Source organism: Acanthochromis polyacanthus, chromosome 12 (genome assembly GCF_021347895.1).
Source record: "Acanthochromis polyacanthus isolate Apoly-LR-REF ecotype Palm Island chromosome 12, KAUST_Apoly_ChrSc, whole genome shotgun sequence".
Lineage (NCBI taxonomy): Eukaryota > Metazoa > Chordata > Actinopteri > Pomacentridae > Acanthochromis > Acanthochromis polyacanthus.
This window is the reverse complement of record NC_067124.1, coordinates 36,658,118-36,684,441: the sequence shown is the minus strand read 5'-3', so window position 1 is coordinate 36,684,441 and position 26,324 is coordinate 36,658,118. Positions and strand designations below refer to the sequence as shown.

Sequence of the window (26,324 nt, the reverse complement as noted above, 5' to 3'; positions counted from 1 at the left end):
CTCTGAAATGTTAGTTTTTGTACAAAAAATAACATTTCTGCTCTGAAATGTTAGTTTTTAGTACAAAAAAAACAACATTTCTGCACAGAAATGTTAGTTTTTGTACAAAAAAAACACAGCTTTTCTGCTCTGAAATGTTAGTTTTTAGTACAAAAAATAAGTTTTTAGTACAAAAAATAACATTTCTGCGCTGAAATGTTAGTTTTTAGTACAAAAAATAACATTTCTGCGCTGAAATGTTAGTTTTTAGTACAAAAAAGGCAAATATGATCAAGAAGTCGTATTTAAAGCAATGATTTTTACAACAGATATGAATGGAATGTGAAAATAATAGTAAATATCTGTAAAGTTACGATCTTTTTAGTGGTGTAATTTTACAGTCACACACTCTATAAGAACAAAATTTTATTTGTAGAAGCACAGATTATTGATTTGGACATTATTTACAGTTTTGGCCTGATTTTGTTGATGCTTTTACAGTCAGCATGAAAATTTTATATTTTTTCTGTGATTTTACTAGATTTCATTGTGATTTAATTGAACAAAACAGGCAAAATCTGTAAAGTAACGCTCAAAAAGTTTGTTTAACACATTCTAATCCTTCATAAACAATTTTTATGTTTATAAAAAAATCAAATATCTAAAAATTTATATTGTTACCAATTTAAATACAGTAAAAACTCGAGTTTTTTTTTTAAAAATTGCAGATTGATGACATTACTTACAGTTTTTGCCTTTTTTGGGCTAGCGTGTAAATTTATGACTGTTTTTTATTATTACTTTTTAAAACCTTTAATGTAAAATAGGGGAAATTTGTAAAATAACATTTTAAAAAATATCTACCATTTTTCAAATCATGATATACTTAATATTTCTTTACAATAATGGAAAATTATTTCTGAAAAATTATGCTTTGTTTTTGTTTTTTTACCAATTTAAATGTGGTGAAAATTGTTTTGACCAAAATAGTTTTGGTCAAACACCGCAAAAGAAGGAATTATTCATAATATAGATTATTGAGGAGGACTTTACTTACAGTTTGGACTTTTTTAGGGCCAAAATGCAAATTTAATACTTTATTTCTGTGTTCGTGTAATTATTAGTAATCTAAATATGTATTTTAAAACAGAGAAAAAAATCAGTAAAATAACAGTTTAACAAATGATTTGCCAGTTTTCAATCCTTAATATACATACTTTTTCCTTCAAATGATGGCAAATATCTTCAAAATTATACTTTTAACATTTTAATATATGTAATTTTTTGATCAAACATTGTTAAAGGAGGAATTATCATTCATAGCAATACAGATTATTGTTGAGGACGTTACTTTTTTACTTATTTGTATCATTATTTTAAAATCTGTAACGCAAAACTGGGAAAAATCGGTAAAAACACTTTAAAAAATGATTTACCATTTATATATCCTTAATATCATAATTTGTCTTTGAAAAAGGCAAATATCAGTTGAAAACAAAAAGAAAAATCTCAATTTACAGCAAAAGACTCACATTTTTCTTTTTAATTAACCAAAATTGTTCCGACTTCAGCTGATAATGTATTTATCTACATGGGATTAAATCACTTAGAGTTCGAATCCGGCTCAGAAAAATGATTTTTAGAGGCTTTTAGAGTTTAGAAAACAGCAGAATGTTTTAAAAAAGATATAAAGTCATCCAAGGCCCTTAGATTGAACAATTGAAATAATAATGCACATTTATTTGTGCTCCATGCTTGCACAGTGAAATCCACTCTGCTCTAAGTGTTCCGGTGGATCAGGACCAGGATCGTGTGTGCTGAAGGTGACGTCTGGGAGTTGAAGGCCGGGGCGTCTAAAAACAGCAGACGGAGAAAGATGGATTGTGTGTTCGTGGAGTGTTTAACCCTCCTGACTTCACAGTTTGACCTGAACAATCCCCTAAAAGCTTCAGATAAAGTTAATTAACGGATGATGTGTGTGACCTTCAGCCGGCCGCTAAAAGACGAACTGATCTCTGACTTTTAAAATGATTGACTGTCCTGGTTCCATAAACTCACTGCGTTTGATGACGACGTTTTAGAGTCTACGATGAAAAAAAACTCTAAATTCAGCTGATTTTATGTGAGAGGATTATCAGGAATTTCCTGCTAAATGACCTTCACGTTCTACAAAACCCTTTTCCAGATCTGCCTGTCAACACACTATAAAGTTAAGAAATCCAAGAAACCTTAAAATAAAATAAATTATGTTCTATCAGATGGACTTTTTGTTTTGAAATCAATCAGAAAAAGAAGTCATAGTCTGACATGTTTGCATTAATTTGCTTTAACCCTCGTGTCGTCCTGCAGGTCAAACTGACCCGGTTTAAAGTTTGAAAATGTGGAAGAAATATAAATTATTTTCACACTTAAACTTCTGATGTCCACATTTTCAACATTTTCAACATTTTCGGAAAATCTGAACATTTTTGGGTGAAAAAAAAGAAATGTGAAAAATGTTTAAGACCATTCACAAAAAAAAAAGAAAAATCAACCAAAATCCAGCAAAATTCGCTGGATTTTGGTTGATTTTTATGTGAATGTTCTTAAAGAAAATATTAGAAGTTTTACTGATATATGTAATTACGTTAGATATTTTTAGATTTTTTTGGAAGATTTTACTAATTTTTAAAAAATATTTACAAGAATTTTCTTGCCAAATTAAGGGGATTATTTTTAAATAAAACTTTTAAGGAGTTATTGGATTTTTTTTTACTGAAGTTTTTGCAAATTTCCGAAATTTGGGGAATTTTTTGCTGAATTTTTAGATTTTTTTTCAGACAAGGAAAATATTTTTTGGTGCCCGTAAATGTGGACAACAGGAGGGTTAAAACATCTTAATGATGAAATTATAGATCATGCACATCAAAAATTCAGACATTTTTGTGGAACTTGAAGGCAAAACTCATTAATAATAATAATCAGCATGAATATTTGTATTGAAGTCAGAAGTTAAGAACTGAAATGATGCTTTAATGGGGAACACGAGTCAATAAGGAACTGACATGATCTCATATGATGGATGTAACCGTGCATTATCTCTCCATACACAGCTAATGGCCTGCTGCAGTGTGTGTGTGTGTGTGTGCAGGATGTTTATTATGCTGAACACCTGACTCAGCAGAAGGGAAACACTCTCCCTCTAATGTCTAAACCCGTCGACACCACGATACACTTGCCGTCTCCATCCCTACAAACACACTTTTAGAACGTCAGAGTGTGTGTTCTGTCAGATATTAACTGAGGCTGCAGCCAAATTCTATTAATAACATGATATTACTGTCACAAACAGTAAAGAAAATCACCACAACACGGCATTTGGGCCTATTAGCTGCCACATATAAAGCAGCAGAACTACCAGAAAAAACGATCAATCAGAATGTGAGCTCTCTGTTAAACTTCCACAGTGTTTGGATGTGATTAATTCATGCCTTTCTTTTCATTATTTTGCTGCGCTGGACAAATTTCCCAACAATCCCATGAAAAATGCAGCGTGCATTATCAAAAAGCCTGAGTGTTGGTTCACTTATAGAGCAAGAATCAGTCTGATGTCAGCCGTTTAATTAGCTGAAGTGATAAAAGGAACACACACGCAGCGGATCAAGAGGAAATCAGGATGTTTTCAGAGACAATGGGGGGGAAATAGTTAACAGCGTGCAGATGTGAAATGTCTTACATGCTTAAATCAAAAGTAAAATCTCCATTTTTACTCCTCAAAAGTAAAGATTTGCTTCCAAAAAGTGGCGTTTTCATGAAGACGATGCAGTTATTCTACTTAAAATTAATGATACCGGTTAAAACAGTCACCATTTTTCTAAAACGAGCTAAAATTAAACTATTTATCAGAGACAGAAACTGTAAAAACAGAAAAATTTTCACTTTTTCCAGCTTCCCAACAGTTCTTGAATGCATCACATATGGTGTGCGGTTCACTCGAGAAAATTAATAAAATTTAAGCCTAAATTTGTCATATTTCATTATAATCACTTAATTTTACACGTCCAATTTAAAAAATTGCAAAAAAATTAAAGCCTTTTCTTTAACCAGAATCTGTAAAAACAAAAAATTCTGCATTATGTGACGCAACCACAAAGGTATAAGTGACTCAGCTGCGACCAACAATGACATGACAAAAATTCTGAGTTGTCGGCTGAACTGCAGGCAGTGTTGACGCACAGAGGGGAGACGAGTATAGAAATTAATTTAAAAAGTACGAAACATGCAGAGATTGTTACGGTTTCAACAAATAATTAAAGAAAACCCCCATAGTTTGTAGATTTTTCGAGTATTAGCAGTTGACTCAAGGTTTTTTTTTCCACTTTTTGCAAAACAAGTAATCAACAAAATTCAACTTTTTTTGTTTTTATACGATTTGTGGTATTATAACTGTGATATTGTTCAGAAGACACCCTAAATCTGCTTGTCAGGGTTAAAATTCACAACCTGAAAAGTAAAACTCACTAAAAGCCTGGCGAAGCTCGAAATGCTGTTCAACCCAGGCTTTTACAGAGGTATAAAGGGTGAAGATTTAAAACAAAAGACTCAGATTTTGCATTTTAATGAACCAAAACTGCTCTAACTTTGTCTCGAAATAAATTAGAAAATGTGAAAAGGCAGAGATTGTTAAGGTTGCAAAAAATAAGTAGTAAAATCTCCACAGTATGCAGATTTTCCGATATATGCTGTCAGATTTTTTTCTACTTTTTGCTAAAATAATCAACAAAATCCAACTTTTTTTGTTATTGTAACGGGGTCAAGCTGCACAGAAGACATTTCTGAGCTCTTAGTCATAGCTTTTCTGTTTCCATAGAGGTGCAGGACTTTATTCTGCAGTAAAAAATGAACCCACAGTGATTAAAATGTGACAGGAGAGTCTCACACAGACTTCAGAACTCACATACACTATTATAAGCTTTTTACGTAACCCTCCATTGATTAAAAAAAAAAATCTAGAACGGTTGCTAAACTCATGCTTTTTTAATTTGTTGATAAAGCTCTTAGGATAATTACAATTAAAACTATGCGAGATAATAAGACACTCGAGACATCAGCAGTTTGTTTCTCCAAAGTAGGTTTCATCCCTGCAGCCTTAAAGAGTCGGTACGAGAGCCTCAGCTAAATCCACAGTTGGAGCCAAATCAGACTCACTTTAACTAAAGAAGCCTGCTCTTCATGCAAGAACAGAAGAATTCATATATAGCTAAGGAACCTGCACAGCTGTAAAGAAATGGCTCTGCCAGAAAAAGTCTGCCAGAAAAATGGTTGTTTTTGGATGCAGCTCCAGTTCTGAGGCTTCAACTCTTCATTCCCCGTGAGACTGAACTCCTGTTGCTGTTTTCCTTCCTTGTTTACAGACACACAGCAAGAAATCCCGCTTCTTTTATTTCTTTTTGGATTTAGTTTGTGAGACGCCTAAATTATTAATGCTTTAAAGAAAAACAAACGACAAAGTGCAAAATATCCTCTGTAGCGCTGAGAGATTCCACTGAAGAAGTGCGAGTTTTTCCGTCTTGTGTTCACAGTTTGGGAAAAATTCAGGAAATGTGTGTAAGCAACTGTGAAAAAATGTAATACATGCACATTTTTTACGCTTAATTATTCATACGTCCCTTTTATTATGCACACGACTGCATTCGGCAGCTCACATTACATTTCTGCCCTGCAGGACGGACACTCGCCTCCTTTATTCACACATAAATACACAATAACAACAATACACTGACTCAGAACGTCGATACGCCGTTAATTATTCACTCATTCACTGATTTACAGTGATTGTTTTTAGGGCTACTAGCAGCTTTTTGTTAATCTAATGTTAATTTGTTAATCAGTCAAATAATTTTCCTAAAGATTTACACTTAGAGGCGCAAAAATGTAGAGCTTAAATAACATGAATCACAACGAAAAACAGGATTTATTATTGAAACCAGCAGACTAACAGGGATTTTCATTTGATTAATAGATTTCTTTATGCAGAAAATGACAGAAACAAGTGACAAAGGGTGCTAATAATTAATTTTAACAACTTTTTGGGTTTATTTTAAACATTTTTTTTAATGAAAATCTCATGTCCATAATTATTATATAATTATTAAAATCGGTCAAATTTTTGAGAAAATGCAGCTTCTTTCTGGTTTCAGCCATGACTTGTAACCGACTAGAAAACCGCTGCATCAGATGTTTTCAGTTAATAGTGTATTAGAACACTATGAAACACGGCAGCATCGCTGGGAATGAGAAAAAAAATTGCATTTTCTCAAAAGTCTGCAACAATTTTCAGAGATATGAAGAACTTTGCTAATTTTAACGCACTCTAGCACAGTGTCTCAAAGTGTTTTGCCACTTGTTCATGCTATTTCCAGCTCAAAGAAAGCTTTTGGTAAAATAAAAATTCACAGAATTTTGGGATGAACTTTATATACAATAACATACAAACACTGAGTCAGATATGAAGCGAACATATGTTCATGTGTGTGCTCCTAGAAAACATTCTTCTTACCTAAATCACTGACAAAGTCCTGCTTTAAAGCAGAGACACTAAAAATACCAACAAAAGGAAGACGAGAAGACAGGAGAGAAGAAGGCAGACAAAGACGAGAAAGAAGAAGAAGAAGCAGAAGATAGGAAAAGAAGACAGATATAGAGGCAGAAGATAGCAAAAGATGATGAGGAGGAAGAAGACAGAAGAAGATGAGGAAGAAAAAGACAGAAGAAGAGGAGGAAGAAGAAGACAGAAGAAGATAGGAAAAGAAGACAGATGAGGAGGAAGAAGATAGCAAAAGATGATGAGGAGGAAGAAGACAGAAGAAGATGAGGAAGAAAAAGACAGAAGAAGATGAGGAAGAAGAAGACAGAAGAAGATGAGGAAGAAGAAGACAGAAGAAGATGAGGAAGAAGAAGACAGAAGAAGATAGGAAAAAAAGACAGAAGAAGATGAGGTTGAAAAAGAAGACAGAAGAAGATGAGGAAGAAAAAGACAGAAGAAGAGGAGGAAGAAGAAGACAGAAGAAGATGAGGAAGAAAAAGACAGAAGATGAGGTTGAAGAAGAAGACAGAAGAAGATGAGGAAGAAGAAGACAGAAGAAGAGGAGGAAGAAGAAGACAGAAGAAGATGAGGAAGAAAAAGACAGAAGAAGAGGAGGAAGAAGAAGACAGAAGAAGATGAGGAAGAAGAAGACAGAAGAAGAGGAGGAAGAAGAAGACAGAAGAAGATGAGGAAGAAGAAGACAGAAGAAGATGAGGTTGAAAAAGAAGACAGAAGAAGATGAGGAAGAAAAAGACAGAAGAAGATGAGGTTGAAGAAGAAGACAGAAGAAGATGAGGAAGAAGAAGACAGAAGAAGAGGAGGAAGAAGAAAAAAGAAGAAGCAGAAGATAGGAAAAGAAGACAGATGAGGAGGAAGAAGATAGCAAAAGACGATGAAGAGGAAGAAGACAGAAGAAGATGAGGAGGAAGTTGAAGAAGAAGATGAGGAGGAAGAAGACAGAAGAAAATGAAGAGGAAGAAGAAGACAGAAGAAGACAATGAAGAGGAAGTTGAAGAAGAAGATAAAGATAGAACATGACAACGAAGACAAAGATGAAGACAAAAAGAAGTAGAAGACAGAAGAAGTAGAAGAAGACAAAGAAGACAGAAGAAGACCATGAGGAGATAGAAGACAGAGGAAGATGACGAGGAGCAGGAAGAGGAAGAAGACAGAAGAAGAAGAAAAGGAGAGTAGACGTCTGTCTGTCTGTGTGAATGATAACCTGTGTGAGGTAAAATGCAGACAGGCAGCGAGGGCCTGCTAAAACTAATTACGTTGACCTAATGAATAAATGGGAGCGAAGCCTCAGACCTGCAGCACAAACAGAAAAAGATCACCAGGGTTTTTTACTCACTGCAGTCCATGGCAGGTGGAAAGAGCCACAAAGGAGTGAGGAACGTCTCGGACCTTCCCCTGGTAGTAGCAGTGCTCTGCCTGTGGGCAAAAGAAAACCACTTAATGTTTACTGGAATATTCCACATTCATCATCACAGTAGTCCATCAGGAAATGAGTCCACAGCCATCAATCAACTAATACACACCAACATGGTAAAAAATAAAAAAAGAACCACATATGTTTTTATAATTTACTGTACAAATAATAACTGGTAAAATTAGAGGGGATAAATCTTCTGTTGCGTGTTCATCATAAAAAACAGGCTAAAACTGTAATGAAGACGTTAAAAATCAACATTTTCACAAATAATGTGTTCTTTTACAATGTGAGGCCATAAAATGACACTGTTTTAATGTTTTAAATCAGCAAAAAAATATAAATATTTAGACTTTTGCTGTTATTGTTAAAGTAAATAAAACTAATGTCCACATCAAAAATCTACATTTTCATAAATGAGACCATAAAATTACACTGTTTAACTGTATTTGAATCCTCCAATATATCATTATTTTACCAGTAAATAATTATTTTATAGACATTTCCAGTCCGTCTTTGAACATTGCAGTATTAGTAATAACATAACGTATTTTTCTGGCCCTCTTGCTGCCAGATTTTCATCACTTTTCCCTTCAGCACTGCAGATCTGTGAACAGTGCGTTTGTTGCACTTTAAGCTTAAGCCGTCCTCCATCTGTGTGCTAACTCTGAATCACCCTCCTCCATCCCAGTTTCTCCACAGGACCGAGCTGCACCATCGGTCACCGGGAACATTTTTCCGTCTCCATCAACCACTCATGCCCGGTCTGCACTCTACCTCCATCATCTGTGTGTCTCTTCAACACACTTACTGTCTGCAGCCGTGGATGATGTCTAAGTGCTCTGCAGCTCTTCCATCTCTAACAGCCATTAGGCAGGAAGCCGGGCTCCCCGAGGAAACGCAGCTTTTATCACTGGATCAATTTCTGCTCTACAGTCTGAGGCTGCGACGCACATCTACGTACACTTCTACATTAACATCTGCATCCATCCTTTAGATCCACTTCTACACCAAACATCTGCATCCAACATCTACATCAACATCTGCATCCAGCATCCAACATCCGCATCCATCATTTAGATCCAACATCTATGTCCACTTCTACACCAACATCTGCACCAACATCTGGATCCAGCATCCAACTACTACAACAAACATCTGTATCCAGCATCTACGTCAACTTCTACATCAATATCTGCATCCAACATCTGTATCCAGCATCTAGATCCATCACCAACATCTGTATCCGTCACGTGCATCCAGGATCAAATGTCTATACCCAACATCTGGATCCAGCATCCAATATCTACACTCAACATCTGTGTTCAACATTTACACCCAAGATTTGCATCCAACATCTATATTGGACACTTGTATCCAACATATAGATCCAACATCTGCATTCAGCATCTAGATCCAACATCTTGATCCAGCACCCAAAATCTACACTCAATATCTGTATCCAACATCCACGTCCAGCAAGCAACATCTACATCCAAAATCCACACTCAACATACGCATCTAACTTCCACATGCAACTTCTACACCCAACATCTTCATCTAACTTCTACACCCAACATCTGCATCCAACTACCAACATCTGCATCCAGCATCTACATCAAATACATACATCCCACATCTACACCAACATCTAGCTCCACCATCTACAACTTCTCCATCAAACATATGCAACCAACATCTTTGGTATAAATAATTTTGACTTCAATTAGTGAATATGTAAAAACCTGAACAGCAACTATTGGCATTGTTGGGTTTAAACGTTGATATCAGGATTTTTGTTTGCAGGCCTACAGTAAAATTCTTGAAAAGATGACACTTTATTTTCCTGGTTTTGTACACAGAAGCATTGTCATGTCAAAAACGTCAGTTCCCGCAAAGATGGAAACACATCCCATCAAAACTCCCCTTAAATGAATCACTTTACATTCTGAGAAGTTCACTGTGCTACTTACAGATCAACACAATTCATCTGCTTTTAATCTACACTCCTCCGCTTTTTTCTTTCATTCTTTACTTTATAATAAACATAGGCCAGTGGAACAGAGAAAACCTCCTGCAGGATTATTTTCCATTTACTCTCATGGCCACAGATTCTGTTTCTTGCAGAGAGTTAGCCGAGGATCGATGCTACTCATGTTTGAAGTGAGGAGCTGCAGCAGGGAGGTTATCGGCTGATCTCAGTACATAAACCACAGTCATTCTGCTCTGTCATGCTGGAAATACACCTGAGGGCTTCTAAAATACAGAAACAGTCATTTAAAAGCAAACATTCACACACTTCTGGCCATACTGTTTACTTCCATACAATCTCACAGGTATAGAGATACAACTAGTTTCCCTAGAAGTGCATTCTAGTTTGAGGAAATCGGGGTTGGATGTGGCTTTTAGTTTGAGGAATTCATCTGCATAAACTGTCATCGTTGAATAATCAGAGTTAAATTGCATCAGTCATGCCGAGATTGAATGTTTTCTGCTTTTTTAGAAAGTCAATTTGCACATTTTCTCTCTCAGTCCCAGTTATGTCACACTTCATTTTACAGTCTGATTCTTATAAGATGAAGAGCTGAAAATAAGATGAATGTCTGCTTCTCTCAATCTCTGTTTTCACAATAAGAGCAAGAACTGATTCAGAAATGTCTCCATATTAAACTGCATTCTTAATTATGTTTTGAGGGAAATGGATTTTCTGCTAAGTTAAGTTTGTTTGTGACGTATTTTGTCGTTTTACTGACCTTTTCAGCCAACCGATCATATACTAGATGGGCCAAACTTGAAAGCTTTTAGGTCGGCATCTATTTATATGTCACTCATATTTCTTTAAATCAATTATACGGTTATTTTCAGAGAATATACATGTTTTTGTTTGATAGGCTGACCACTGCTCTCAGTGAGTTAACAAGTAAAAATGTTTTTAAAAATCTATTGTTGCAAAGGAAGTGATAAACAGCATGAAAATATTAATTTGTTTGTTACTTGTATAAAAAAAAGAAGTAGTAATTTGTTCTTTGATAATATTTTTATATATATATAATTTTTTTATTGTATCTTAAATCAGCAAAAGTATAATAATTTGGGATATTTGCTGTCATTTAAAAGAACATCATGTATATTAAAGATTAAAAAATAAAGATTTTTAAAACCTTTTTTACAGGTTTTCCATATTTTTTTCAAATTACACATCTAGCAAAATCATTGAAAAAATAAGTAGACTGTAAAAAAAAGAGGGGAAAAAAGCCAAAATTGTAAATAATATCCACAATAAACATCTGTATTTTTACTAATTTGTGTGATGATAAAATGACACTATTTTACTGTCTTTTAAATCAGCAAAAATGGCTTTATTTCACAGATGTTTGCTGTTATTTGAAAGAACATTATGTAAATTAAAGATTAAAAAATAAATTTTTTATACTTTTTTTACAGGTTTTCCTTTTTTTTTTAATTACACCTAGTAAAATAACTGAAAAAAATTATCCGTAGACTGTAAAAAAAAAAAAAACAGGTCTAAATTGTAAATAATATCCACATCAAAAATCTGCATTTTTACAAACACTAATTTGTTTGTTTACTGTTTTTAAATCAGCTAAAATGCCTTTATTTTACAGATATTTGCTGTTATTTGGAAGAACGTTATGTACAATGATTATAAAAAATGTATTTTTTTACAAGTTTTCCATATTTTGTTAGATTACACATATCTAGTAAAATCATTGAAAAAAGAATGTTTATTTTACAGATATTTGCTGTTATGTTCACTTGTTTGAAAAAATAGTTTTTACAGTATTCCATCATTTTAAATATTTTTTCTGGCATCATTGCTGCACTATTTTATAGAATGTATTTTACAGTTTAGACTTCTATGCAAACGAGGGCCAGCCTTGTTACACCACATCTTTTAAAATGCATCACAGTGCTACTAGAATGAATTCAGCTGTTAACGACAACAAATGGGATGTGTAGAAAAAAATGAAACATGAGAAAAAAGTTCATCTTCCTCATGCAGCCTCTTTCAAATTAAAAGCCTTTCCTTGTACATTACAGTCTCACCTTCTGGTGCAAAAACACATTTCTTTAAAGGTGTAAATTAGATTGCAGTTTACCTTTTTGGGTCACAGGTTTGACTATTTGCAAGAAAGGGTGAAAAAAACAAAACAAAACTTAAACTAGCGGAACCTCTAAAAGGTTTGTATGTTTGCTGGATAAACCTGAGCGGAGCCTCAGATGAACAGGGGCAGGTTGGGTAAAGACACACAGAGAGTGAAACGAAGCGACACTGAGGCTATTTATAAGCGTCGCTGTGCTCTACTATCCCAGCGACTCTCCTCCTGCCGCCCTGAACCTTCTGCTCCACTTCCCATCGAAGCAAGAAACACCCAAAACTCAGCGCTCCGGTGCATCCTCAGCGTGTGCGCTGCTAAATCTGAGAGCTGCCATCTCCCCAGACTCACGTAGCAGTAATTAATCATCTAATCCGGACAACACAATGCACAATGAAGGGTCGAGGCTGGACATCGAGCAAACAAGTAGGACGCTCTGCCCTCTGAACGCAGGAAAAGTTTCTGCTGCAGCTGTTCTCATCTTTAGATTATTTTTAATAATAGCTGATGAGACGTTGGGTCGATAAAATGTCAGAAAATGATGAAAAATCTCAATCAGTCAAAAAAATATTCAGTTTACCATCACAGAGGAGGAAAGAAACCAGAAAATATTCATTTTTAAGAAGCTGCAATCAGACAATTTAGATTTTTTTTCCTTAAAGAATTACTTAAAGCAATTAAATGAGTATTGAAATACTTGTCTTGATAAATTCATTGATTTACCATTACAGCTCTAGTACATAGCAAGCAACTAATTGTGTTTTCTTGCCATTTTTCCATTGTACACTGAGTTCATAGAGAGCTGCACAGATCAAAATCCTCTGTTAAAAGAAAAATACCAACTTTTGGTTGCAGGAAAATTTGAGAAAACTAAGATTTCGTTTGCTTCTGGGGATATTTAAACTGAATCTGGGTGAAAACTGACATTTGAAGTTACTTTTTGACCTTAAAGTTCTGTCCACAACACAAAGATTTTTAGTTTACTGTCAAAGAGGAGGAAAGAATCCAGAAAATATTTGCATTAAAGAAGCTGGAAACAGAGAATATAGACTTTTTTTCCTTAAAGAATTACTTAAACCAATCAAATGAGTATTGAAATACTTGGTTTGACCAAATCACCAAAAAAAAAAAATCCAACATAATTTTCAATTTATTTGCCATTATTTGAAAAAAAATAAAAGATCAGGCAGTGAAAAATAGCAAATATTTCCATAATTATTCTCTGAGTTTCCTCTTTTGTAAAATACATATAAAATTTTGTAAAATCACAGAAATAATCATTAATTTAAAACAAAAATAGAACTGTACCATATCAATTTCTGTGCAATATACGGTAAGTGTTTTTCTGATATGGAAGAATCTGCAATATCATCGTTTTTCAATATAAAGATGCGAGCAATATTGTTAATTCTTGCATCCATCTAAATCTGCACAATATCAGAATTTGTGGATTTGAAAGAATCTGCACAATATCAAGAGTATTTGTGCATTTCTTTGCTTATTTTTATGTTCCCCACATGTTTGCATCGTCATCTTTGCTGTTACAAACGCTGCAAATTTCCCCATAGTTGGATAAATAAAAGCTTGTTTCATTTTATTCTATCTGATGCTGCCTTTAACTGAATGCAGAAGTGAAAGGAGGTTTTTGGATTTGACCTGCATGAACTACACCGAACCCAAACCGTGGATGGAAACCTAAAGCTGCTCCCACGTATTTAGCAGTTTGTCCTGAACACTCGTGAGCAGAAGGATTGTGGCCTGAATCCATCAGAGCAGCTCTAACTTTGACCTCTGCAGTGAACAGAGCAGCAACCGGGCCTCGTCTCCTATTAACCTCCTGAACAGAAGCATTAATAACAAGAAAGAAGCTGCTGCTCGCTGCAATTAGAACGACAGAAAGCTACAGATGGAGCTCAGTTCTGGATGTTCGTCTACAGCTAATTCATGGATCGCTTTATAATTACAAAGTGACCACATCGGTGTAATAATCTGGATCATTCTCTGTAAAGTATCTTATATCTCATTAATCTGCTGCTTAGCTCAGTAAATCCTGAACATTTTAATCCCCCCACTTATGTGACGCCTCAGCGGGTGTCCAGATTTTAGAGGATTATCAGAGCGATGCTAATCTCACGTTAGCTGAAGGTTCAGACCACAGATCCATGAGAGTCCAGAAGATATATCCAGGAGACCTGGACGGGCTGTGAACTCATTGATTAACAAATAAAAGAATCAGGGAGGTAAAAGAAGCAGCAGAGGCTTCAAGAAAGTGAACAAATCCGCTGCTGTGGTTACTTTGATATCGATATCTGGCAGATTTATTCAACCAACAGGTTTCTTCAGGCTGGAAATGACAAATAAGTAAATAAAAGTAGGAAGACATTGATTTAGAGATGCTAATCAATATTTTCTATTTCTAGCCTAATTTTTCATTTTTAATCAAAAAAATCCACATCCAAAGTCTTTATTTTCCTCCACATCAGTAGTTCTAGTGTCTAACAGTGTTCCTGCAGGTCTCCACTGGGATTTAGTTCCTCCAAGTGTCCATCTCCAGCTCCATGAAGGCTTCCTTTCCATCACTCTGCTCTTCACTTCTTCCACACATTCTGGATGGATTCAGGTCTGGACTCTGCCTGGGCCGCTCCAACATCGTCTCATTCTTTTCTCTTCATTTCTTCACCACATTGGCTCCATGTTTCACATCATTATTTTATTGGAAGCTCCAATGCTGCCCAAGGAGCAGTTTTTCTGCAGACTGTCTGATGTTCTCCTCCACAATCTCAATGTTTCCTCTTTTCTCATGATGCCGTTTCCTTCAGACATGACTTGTAATTGAGCAGTCAGTGAGTAGAGAAGTGCTGCAGGTCCAGCTGAGCTTTAGTGTGTCTGTATTGGAGAAGTGGAGTCCTCCTTGGTCTGATCCATGGAGACCAGCCTTGTTGTTGGTCTGCTGGAGTGTCTGATGGACATGTTGCTACCAGAAGTGCTCACATTCATCAGGATGCTCTTGGTGCTGATCCTTGGATTCTTCTTGTCCTCTACCATTCTTCCAGTGCAGGACTCACATCTGTCCTCTTTGCAGCTCTTTGACATGCTTCAGTGTGGAGCTCCTTGGACTTTCTCATCATACTTCAAATTGTGGACACTGGAACTTAAACACTCCGATATGACCAAGATCAAGTGGAGTGACTCATACTGGTCATGTTTTGGTAAGAAAAATTATCATTAACATCTCGAACACAATGTTTTACTGCCATTTGTCACTTGTTCATGTCATTTCCAGCCAGAAGAAAGCTGTTAGCCACACGAAAATCCACTTAAAATCAAATTTTGGTATTGGGATGAGTAACTTGGTGCTTAAGTGTAGCTGCTGTTTAGACTTCTAGAAGATTCTACAACATTTGTATTCATAATTCTGAAGATTTGATAGATTTATTGCTTTTTTTGTATTCACCAACTACTTTTTTTTTTTGCCTTTTTAGACTAAAACAAGCTACTGTCAAAAAAAAAGTGGATGGTTGCAGTGAGAATCAAAGGAAAGTTGGGGCAATAAATCCAAAATACTGAGCTGAAAGGGGTTAAAATGACTTTTTTTAAAAAAGAAAATCGTGAAAATGTCAAGTGGAATGACTTATTTTGGTCGTTTATTTGGTATTTGTGGTAAGAATAATCAACATTAACATCTCTAACACAATGTCTTACTGTCATTTGTCAATGTCATTTACAGCCACGAGAATCCTTATAGCCACACAAAAATCCATTTCAAATCAAATTTTGGCATTGGGATGAGTAATTTGGGGCCTAAATGTAGCCGCTACTTAGATCTCCAGAAGGTTCTACAACATTTGTATTCATTCGGATTCATGTTTCTGAAGATTTGATGGATTTAAGTCCAATATTTATTTGTTTTTTCACATTCACCAGCTACTAATTCTATGTCTTTTTTATACTAAAAGGAAAGTTGGGGTAATAATTCCAAAATGCTGAGCTGAAAGGGGTTAAAATGGGGCTGTGCACATCCATTAATTGCATAAATATCCTTGCTATTATCCATATAACCAGCAGCAGGTTGTGTGTTAATATCAGCAGTTATTGGGGTTTTAATCCAGGAGCGTGAAATCGCCGTAGCTTCCATTAGAACAGGAAACAACAGCATGAATGTGAGGGGAGATGATTTGCAGAATCTTACGTTGGTGATGACAGTCTTCCCGTTTTCTGACAGATGCTTCTCCACGTAGCCCGAAGACAGCAGATCACTGCGAAAAAGAGACGAGAGGAGAGGGAAAAAAAGGGGGAAGTAAAGTCAGAAAACGTGTGATTCTCATTCAAGTGTCAGTCAGTTAGCGGCGCAGGCTCCTGTTTTATGGGCCGACTATTCCGTCTCGGCTGCACGGAGCTTCAGAGCATCAGCCCGGCTAATTATGAGCAGCGTACAGGGACGAGGCTATTTCCAGCACACAAACTCACACAAACACAATTATACAAATCCAGCCTTCTAGCAAATGTCTCGCCGAGTGTGTGCGCGTCGATCAGACGGATGAAGGACGAGCGAAGGTCAGTAAGTAGTAAAAGAAACAGCACAGGCAGAACAGGAAGGAGGCAATAAAGCAGGAGGGGGAATAAAGGGAAAGAGTGGCATAAATAAGAGGAAATCAGTCTGTGTGTGCTTTCTCAGCAGAGCCGGACCCAAGAATCCCAGCGGAGATCCCCACTGCAGGCCAGTAAGAGACAGAGATGAATGAGCTCTAATGCACACTCTCACAGCATCAGGAATGCGGCACATCAATGGAGGTTTGCCCCTTATTCAGCCCATCTCACTACACAACGCCGTGAAAAGTTTGAGCCTCTCATCTCACAGATAGGCGACCTGAACATGGACGCACAAGAGAAAGCGTTCAGCGATACAAAAACCCGAGAACTCTTTGCTGCGACTTTCTCCAAAACAGCTCAATCAAAGCAGCTCGGTTGTTTTTCTCATTATGAAAGTGCAGCTGAAACAGGATCTGAACAGCAGCCATCAGTCTACTCCAACGTCCTGTCGAAAAGCCAGACTCGAGACAAGTAGGCGGGTCAGATTGTCACCTCGTTCAGGTGAAAATATATGGAGGTAAAAACATGTTTTTCCCCACAAATGCAAAAATCTGCCGATAAATATCCTTTTCCTGCAGGACGTGTCATTAAAAAAATGCTAAAACTAACATGAGAGCTCTGTGCCTAAAGCCTGTAACATGCTACTGAAGATGTAATCTGCTTTTAAGATTTACTTAAGTGTCTATATTACGTTTTTAAAGCTGCAGCAGGAAGAAATGTGGAAATGCATGCCTGATTCTGCAGCTTTTCCGTCTCTATTCTGAGTTTCAGATGTGCAAAGACAGTAAAAAAGAAATTAAAAGTCAGCATTAATTTGTGTTTTTAACCCAGATTCCAAAAAAAGTATTTAACCCATGGCATCTCTGTCTCCTAATAATTACGCTCCTGTACAAATAAACTGCACCATCATTTAAAAGAAATGCCTTTTCTTCCTGAAAGGCCAAAACTGTGACACAGCAGCAAAGCCTTCCAGTGTGCAAAAGCCACAAATTCCAATCTCGTGCGGGACAATTATTCCTCGACTTAAGTTTTGTTTTCAGCATTTCGTACTCTAGGTTTTCGCTCAGTGTTTGGTTTAGACACCAAAAAAATCTGTATTTATCGGACCATTCTGTAGAACATTATGGTCTGGCTGCACCTTTATGGGTCTTGCCAGCAGATGCCATGAAAACTACAAAAGTAAAGACCACACAGCAAACATTTCAACTACACATTGTTCAGTTGTTTTTTAAAGTTTCCCAGAAAGCGTCTCTACTTAGATGGACTTAAACAGTAAGTTTGTCCAGCTAGTTTCAGTCAGACGGGTCCAAATGTATGAGTTTGCAACACCACAACAGGAAGTTTGACTAATATCACAAACAATTACGAAGCAAACAGAAGTTAAAAGTCGCAATTTACTGTGTGCGCCTCTCAAACCAAGCAGAATAGTGAGTTTGGGCCGTATGGTTTCCTCTATAGCCGTACTGCATCTGACCCATAATAAGGTGGGACTCCTTACACACATTTAAGAGTTGTATGTTTTCAAAGTTATCTTTCCAACATCTTATTTATTGTATTTTTAATCACTTTTGATGACCGTGTGAATTCAAACATTTATGAAATTGTGACAGAATATAAAAACAAACTTGCGTTAATGGGCTGCACAGCTAGAAGGTCCTTGCTTACAACCTGTCCTGGGATCTTTCTGCATCGAGTTTCCATGTTCTCCCTGTGCATGTGTGGGTTTTCTCCAGGTATTCTGGCTTCTCCCACAGTCCAAACCATGCTGAGGTTAACTGGTGATTCTAAATTGTCCGTAGGTGTGAATGTGAGTGTGATCGTAGCAGGATGTCCTCTGCCTTCACCCCAAGTCATCTGGGATAGACTCCAGACTCCCTAATGAGGGAATAAGCGGTGTATAGATAATGGACGGATGGACTCGCACTCGAAATCTCAAACTGGACAGCTACATCTTGTTTGCATTTCCTTACAGCAATCACAGTTGTGATGGGCGGAGCTAAGCGAAGGATGACGCTTCGGTGTTTCCTGATAATAATGACAGGTGGGATTGTAATGTAGCCGCAAGGGGACACAAGCCAGTGTCTTATTGTGCCGGTCCCAAGCCCGGATAAATACAGAGGGTTGTGTCAGGAAGGGCATCCGACGTAAAACTTTGGCCAAATCAAACATGCGAATCAAATGTATGACTCCAAACCGGATTGGTCGAGGCCCGGGTTAACAACGACCGCCATCGGTGCTGTCGACCTACAGGGTGCCGGTGGAAAATGGACGAATGTTGGTCGAAGGAGGAGGGGAGGAAGGTGTGTTTGGAGGACGAGAGAGAGAAGAGGAACACCAAGAGTCTAGGACTCAGAGTAGGGACTTTGAATGTTGGAACTATGACAGGAAAAGGTAGAGAGCTGGTTGACATGATGCAGAGGAGGAAGGTGGACATACTGTGTGTCCAGGAGATCAGGTGGAAAGGTAGTAAAGCTAGAAGTTTAGGAGCAGGGTTCAAGTTGTTCTACCATGGTGTAGATAGGAAGAGAAATGGAGTAGGAGTTATCTTGAAGGAGGAGTTTGTTAGGAATGTCCTGGAGGTAAAAAGAGTGTCAGATCCAGTGATGAGCCTGAAGCTAGAAATCGAATGTGTGATGTTCAATGTTGTTTTGGTGGAACATTTGCATGCAGTGAAACAAAAATGCACCAAAAATAACTCCAAATTTGCAGGACTAATTCACTGCACGATCCAAATACTCTGCAAATTTTTGAGCATGGTAGGTTGCTGTTCGAAGGTGGTTGCTTGAAGAGAAGTAGATCGATTGAAAACAGTAACACTCAGACAGCAGAACTAAAGGAGGAAGCTGTTAAACACGAGCAACCAAAGACAAGTTTATACCTGCAGCTGACATCCAGCGAGTCAGACAACAATAATGATTACTCATTAGAAGTTTGGCTAAGTTTAGACACCAAAACTACTTGGTTAGGTTTAGGACAACATCACAATATTTGTTATCGTCATTTGCAGGTCTCATTCTTACTGTGGAGTTTTTTGCTGTTTGTCTTTTCTGATTGGTGGAATGACAGATGATTGAAATCTCCCATCACAACACCTGAAAACAGAACCAGGAAGTAAGGCAGGAATCTTTTTTTTTATAGAGATAACACTGCTTTTAAACCCACTTGAGTTTCACGGTGTCCATTTTTCGAGTCGATTTTATCCAGCTAGTTCATTATTTTTATCCTCTATTACAGAAACAACCCACAGACTGTGGCATTAACAGCAAAAAATTAAAAAAAATAAAATAAAATTAGTATGATAAGAAAAGAGACAGATGGTAGGAAATTATTTCTTTTTCGAAGGCAGATGTACATTTATGATCCAAAACTTTTCCAAAGCCAAGAAACCTCATGTATTATTGGAATTAAAGCTCTGACAGAGTATGTTCACCCACAGGGGAAGGAGGCAGCTTTCTACAATGACTAATGGACAGTTTGCTGCAATAATAAGACATATCTGAGTAAAGAGGAGAGAGAGATGAAAGGGAAAGAGGGACAAGACACAACGAGATTTAATCCTCGTGTTGTGCTGCGGGTTAAAATTGACCCGTTTGGAAATATAGAGAAAAAAATATACATTTTCACAGTGAAACTTCTGATGTCCACATTTTCAACATTTTTGGGAAATCTTTGAACATTTTTGGTCAAAATTTTAAAAAAAAATGTTTAAGAACAATCACAAAAAAAAAAAATCAACCAAAATCCAGCAAAATTTGCTGGATTTTTGTTGATTTTTTTGCCAAATTTTCTTAAAGAAAATATTAGAAGTTTTACTGACAAATGTAATCATTTTAGATATTTTTAGGATTTTTTTGAAAATATTTACAAGAATTTTCTTGCTAAATTTGTTTTATATAATATTTTTAAGGGAAAATTTTAAGGAATTACTGGAATTTTCTTCCTCAAGGTTTTGCAAATTTTCAGAAATTTGGAGAATTTTTTTGTTGAATTTTAAAAAAAAATTTCAGACAAGGAAACTATATTTTTGGTACCTGTAATTGAAGCCAACAGGAGGGTTAAAGAAACCGTAAACAAGGTGTAAATCATGAATAAATAAAGTGTTTTTTAGAGGAAGAACAAAACACGTGGCCTCCTTTAAACCTCAGATCACATCAGATAAGCCTCCGCAGTGCAAATTAAACACATTTTATCAACATTTTGCATCAAAAAAAGAAGCGCTAGTGAGATATTCATACGCCCCTGTGATGATGAAGACGTTGGCCTTTGTTCTGCCGGGGTGTGTGTTTAAGATTCAGAGCTTGTGATCTTTATCCAGCCCCACGCTGAGCCCAGACGGGGGGGAAGAACACCGAGGCAGCACGGCAGACACACGGGCCTCTAATGGAGGACGCTGATAACAGATTTCAGCTTTAATTGTGGTGGGATTTAAATAATTTATTTGACAGACAAAGACGCAAACTCAGCCTCGACCCCCATCCCCCTACATAGTGAAACCCCCCAATCTCCCTCCTGTTAACATCAACGTGTATTAAAGCAGAACTGCAGCCTTACTCTGGTACGCCGACACACACAGAAAGTGACAGGAATAAACGTATCCGTGAGCCGTTTGCATGCGATCCGTCTCTCTGCGGACACGAGACTTTCAGCATAAATGAAAATCAAAGGCAGGCGGTTTGTAAAACGGAGCTGAGGAGCTTCACTACTGAAAACGAGGGATGAGGGAAAACAGAAATGGAGGCAATTATGCTCAATAAATTAGCACATCATCATAATATCCAACAGCAGTTTGATTCTAAACTTAACTTTGGAGCAAAGAGAACCGGAAATTCAAGAACTTTAATCGAAACACGGCACATTAACCATCACCTCACAGTAACTTCATGACTTGAAAGCTGAACAGAAGGTTTATCATTAAAGACTAACAGTTCCAGTTTAGTGTTGTAAAAGTACAGGCCCCACAGTAGGAATTCAATGCAGCAAACGTCAGAACATCTTTCATTTCTGAGATTCAAATCTGACAGGACTCCAAATTTCTGCAGAGATGTTCTTTAGAGACCATTTTCTTCAGCTTCTCTTTGCTGGAGGGGTTGTGTTGCTCTATCTTTCTCTTTAAAATACCCCAAAGGTGTTCGATTGGATTCAAGTCAGGCCACATGCTTGTCCAGGTCACTTTGTTCTTCATCAGAATCACTTATGATTTAGTTCTTTGGATGGTTCTCATGCTGGAATATTCATCTTCTTCCAGCTTCTGCAGATTCAGAGTCATCTTGTCAGCCAGTATTTTGGTTTACCCTCAGATATTAATCTATAAATCTCATCTCCTCAACGCCTTCTGCTCTCATCCAGCTCAATATCATCATACTTCCACCTCCGTGCTTCACTGTCAGGACGATGCATCCACTGTGGTAGTCCTGGTCAGGTTCACTCCAAACATGCTGGACTCCACCTGAAAACAACTCATTTATCTTCATCTGACCAAAGAATGTTCTCCCAACATTCATTAGGCTTATTTTGATCTTCTTTAGGAACAATCTTGGAGTTTTGTGCCAGAAAACAAGCAAAGGTTTTGTTCTTGGATATCGTCAATAGAAGTTGGTGTTCTGAAGTGCCTTTCATACGGTTTGAGCTTTACAGAAACTCTTTTTTTTTCCATTGATAACTCCTGTACCAAGTCTGAAGCAGCTACCATCTGTTTTTCACAGCTAGATTGTGAAAGTAGTTCAGTCTGTGGAGTCATTTTAGGAGGACGACCACTGCAGCCATGATTAGTGCTACTATGACTCCTTCTATACCTCCTGACTACTGCTGACACTGTGTTCCTGATTTTAGCTGATCTTCCAGGATCCTTTTCCATCTTTTTGAAGTCTCACAATCTGATTTTTTAATTCCTATGCTCAATTTAATTCCATGTGGAGCCATGATGCAGACACAGACGAAGCTCATAGTTCCAAAACTGAGGAGGTTCTGCTGCTCACAGCTCTTTTTATAACCAAATAAACCTAAAATCACAGGTGTTCTGAGTTTAGTTTCAGTCATCACAAGATTTCTGTGATTTTGTTGCATTAAGTTTCTACTTTGAGGCTGCAATTTTCAATATATCCTGTCTAAAGTATAAACAGGAAATACAAGTTCACTTTAGAAATGATTCAACCACTGGCAAGAGATACAGATTGGAATCATTTGAGGTTTCAGTGATATTCCACAGTAGTGTACTCACTTCAGTTGTTTATTATATGCTCCTATAAGTGATCTATCTGAAGTCCGACACATTTGTGTAGCATCTGTCACCTCAAGGTTTCTGTTCAGTCCAGATGTGCAGCTGCAACCGAGACAAAACAAACACCGCCTGCAGCTTTCGCTCATTTTCTGTCTCATTCAGCGTCTGTTTACACTCCTCCTCTCGGCTCATTGCTTTTTAAAATAGCCTGCTTATCCTCCACTGTACTGGAAGAGAGTTTTCTTGGCTCTGTTGCCGCAGCAACATCTGTTTGAGAGCCAAGCGTCCAGCTGTCAATCAGGCCTGGAGGAGATTTCGGAGGTAGATCCACAGACGCTCGGCTTTCAGCTCACAATGTGTCATAGCCAACCCAGAACAGCCATTTACATAGTAATCACATCCTGCTCTCGCTTACATCTACATTTTAATGTCAGCCAACCCACTCACAAGCAGTGGAAAGCTAAGAGCATTAATACAACTTCAGCTGGGAAACGCTGCTCTAAAAAGCCTTATTCAACTTCATTAAGTGGGTCTACTAAAAGGTAGAAATGACAAACTTTTGAAATGTCACAAAACACAGAAACAGAAAATAAATGCGGTTTAGTCTTGTCTCCCTTAACTGCTTTGGTTATAACAGACTACGCTTCCTTGTGTGGCCCAATGGTGGCGCTATAGGCTCCATGGTTACAATAAATACAGTTGAAAAAAAAGCTAGCCCGCTGCTAAATAACCTTAAAGAAAAAAAAAACGTTTTATATTAATATATCCAAAAGAAAACTGTGATAAGTCTTCAGAAATAGTTTTTACTCAAGAAAGATGTGATTATTCTTACATGTCAGCTGGTATCGGTTACGTTTCATTCTGACCAGAGGAAAAATAAAAATAAACAAAAACAGCTGATCAGACATATGCGTTAAATAATGTCAAAACGTATTCAAACAAGTTGTTTTTATCTCCAAATGGGTGTGTTAACTCTTTCACGAAAAAGTCAAAAACCAATCCAAGTGAGGATAAAGATCTTGGGAAAGTTTTTAGTTAAGTTTTGGCCATTTCCATTAACTTTTTCTAATGCAGTATTTCAAAATAGGGTTGGGAGATATAGCTGAAAAACGTGGCGTGATAAAATGTCTCATTGCAGTTGATATCGGTGAAAATTTTTAAATGACTCATTTCAACTAACAACCAGCAGAAGAAATGTACTTTGAATTTAATCAACCTAGCTTATTTATCAAGGTACAGAGAAAACTATTTTGATGTCACAACACTAGGAGGCTGCAAACCTGGGAGATCTTACATATTTCAGTTTTTTCTTCAAAAATGCTTAAGTATTTATTAGATTTTTAAAACTATATTTGAATTTATTTTCTACAAGTCAGTGTTGAGGGGATCTGTGCATCTCTAGCAGGTGTTTAGTGTTATCTAGCATCTGTTCAATCTGAAACGAGCCACAATTTGGTCTGAAATTCAAGTTGAATTGTTGAAGCGTTGCAGGAGCACTGGGAGCAGAGCATCGCTGCGCAAGGAGTCACTTCAGCAAGGATGGAGGCTAGATTTAAATCAATATGGTTTGTGAGTTTTATTTTTTGTATGTACAGAAAAAATCACAACACAGTTTGTTTTATATCAAGTTAAAGCCTGGTGGTCTGTAATTAAAAGGCCAAAAGGGTTAAAGCCACAGGGCGAAGAGGCTCCGTTAAATGATTGGCTGTTATGATCCAGAAAGGGATCTGATGGATTTAAGCAAAACTACTGAATATTCTATTGAAAGATTTGCATATTGCTGTTGATGAAGCGTTTGTATGCATCGCTCCATCGTCCAAACCTACTTCAAAAAGCACAGAAAAACACGTTAGACGGGCGATGAAGCATTTTGTTTTGCGTTGCTGCGGGCGAAGAACATCCGCCGTGGCAACTCGGTCCGATCTCCTGAGGTGAATCATGCACAAACACATCAACCAAGTTCCCCTGCGATCTAAAAATTCCTCTCACGATCTGCGTCGCCAGGCACTGAGATGAAAAAGAGCAGAAAAAAAAAGGAGAGGCTGGATTGGCAGGACTAATGTTTATGTGCGAGCGGATTGGCACCGGTGTTGGCCTAGCAGGCTTTTCACTGCTTTCACACGGCCCTTTTCTAAAGACTCTTAATAACGTTCTGGAAGCACACAAACATTAGCAAAAAAATAAATAAAAAAACAACTCATACATCCGAACACATCTGCACTCAGGAACCGCAGCCATCAGATGGACTTCTGCTCCATATACGGATTTGCCATTTAACCCGGTAATAAAAGGGGCACCGGCACACAAAGGGCTGAACATGTGCTGTGTCAGGCCTCCGTAATGAGGATTGTTGGACAGGGTTGGTAGTGGTGGTGGAGGTAGAGGGGGGGGAGTGCTGAGGGAGGATAAGTGCACCGGATAAAGCATGAGCACCATGGAAGGAAAAAAAAAAGAAAAAGAAAGGTGGCTCGCAGAAATAAAGATGTGAAATGAAGAGTTGTGGGGGGAGGAAGAGGTGGAGGAGGAGCTGCTTTCACCTGCCTTCCATCTCTCCCCCTCCTCCAGTCCTCACCCCCTTTCCTCACCCTTCATCCCTCCCACTGAGGCCTCATTAAAGGTCTCCAGGCTATAATTCATTCACTCTCCAATCACTTATCAGACGTGCGGTTCCACTCTCCGGGATCCCTAAGCTTATTCCAAGAGGGAATACTCGCAAAACATGTAGCGCCGATGCTTAAAAAGGAAGGAATCAAACACGGAGCTCCGTAACACGCAACGCACAGTCCCAACTCCTGAATTATGTATCGGCCGAAGCACCGAGGACGTCTCTCTGTGACATGTGAACTCCTCAGCAAGTAAACAGGGTTAATGGAGACAAAAAAAGCAGTTTTATGGACCTAAATTCATTGTAAATCCTTCCAGTATCCTCATCAGACTCTGTTTGGGTGGTACATTATCATTAAACAGTTAATCTGCAGACAGTAAGCCATATTTCGAGGTGATTTTTTTGTAAATTCAGCATGACAGAGGGGAAAGGAGTAAGCTACGAGAGACAATAGTCTTTAGAGAGGAATTAGTATCTATTCCTGCTGAGAGAACAACAGCCTTCCTCCTGTTCCTGTCTCCAGCTCTTTGTCAGATAATCCTCCACACAGAGTGAGACGGTAGAAGAGGGATGGAGGGGGAATGAAAGGGTGGGAAATACAGAATAAAAGGAATACTGGGAGGGTACAAAGAAACCCACATCTGTACTGCAATTTAACCCTGTGAACCTCAAAATCTGCGGATGGGTTTTTCAAAAAACAAAATGACAATTTATCAGAGGTAGAAACTGTGAAAACTGAAAAATTGACAGGATTTTCAACTTTCCGACAGTTCTTGAACCTATCACGTGCGAGTTTTAGTTTCATCTGGAAAATTAAT

At 37.5% G+C, this 26,324-nt stretch overlaps 1 protein-coding gene across 3 annotated transcripts in view; it reads right to left on the bottom strand.

Moving 5' to 3' along the window:
- The window catches only part of adam22 (ADAM metallopeptidase domain 22), a 104,500-nt gene that overhangs the window by 53,092 nt on the left and 25,084 nt on the right, over positions 1-26,324 (bottom strand). For 2 of the 3 annotated variants that reach the window (XM_051956303.1, XM_022196005.2), the window contains exons 4-5: positions 16,284-16,350; positions 7,899-7,978 (exon numbers count right to left, since the gene is read on the bottom strand). In XM_051956303.1, coding sequence (XP_051812263.1) covers positions 7,899-7,978; positions 16,284-16,350 — 147 coding nt within the window. Of the gene's footprint in view, positions 1-7,898; positions 7,979-16,283; positions 16,351-19,704; positions 19,846-26,324 lie in introns of those variants that run through there. The other variant, XM_051956304.1, reaches the window with a different exon arrangement.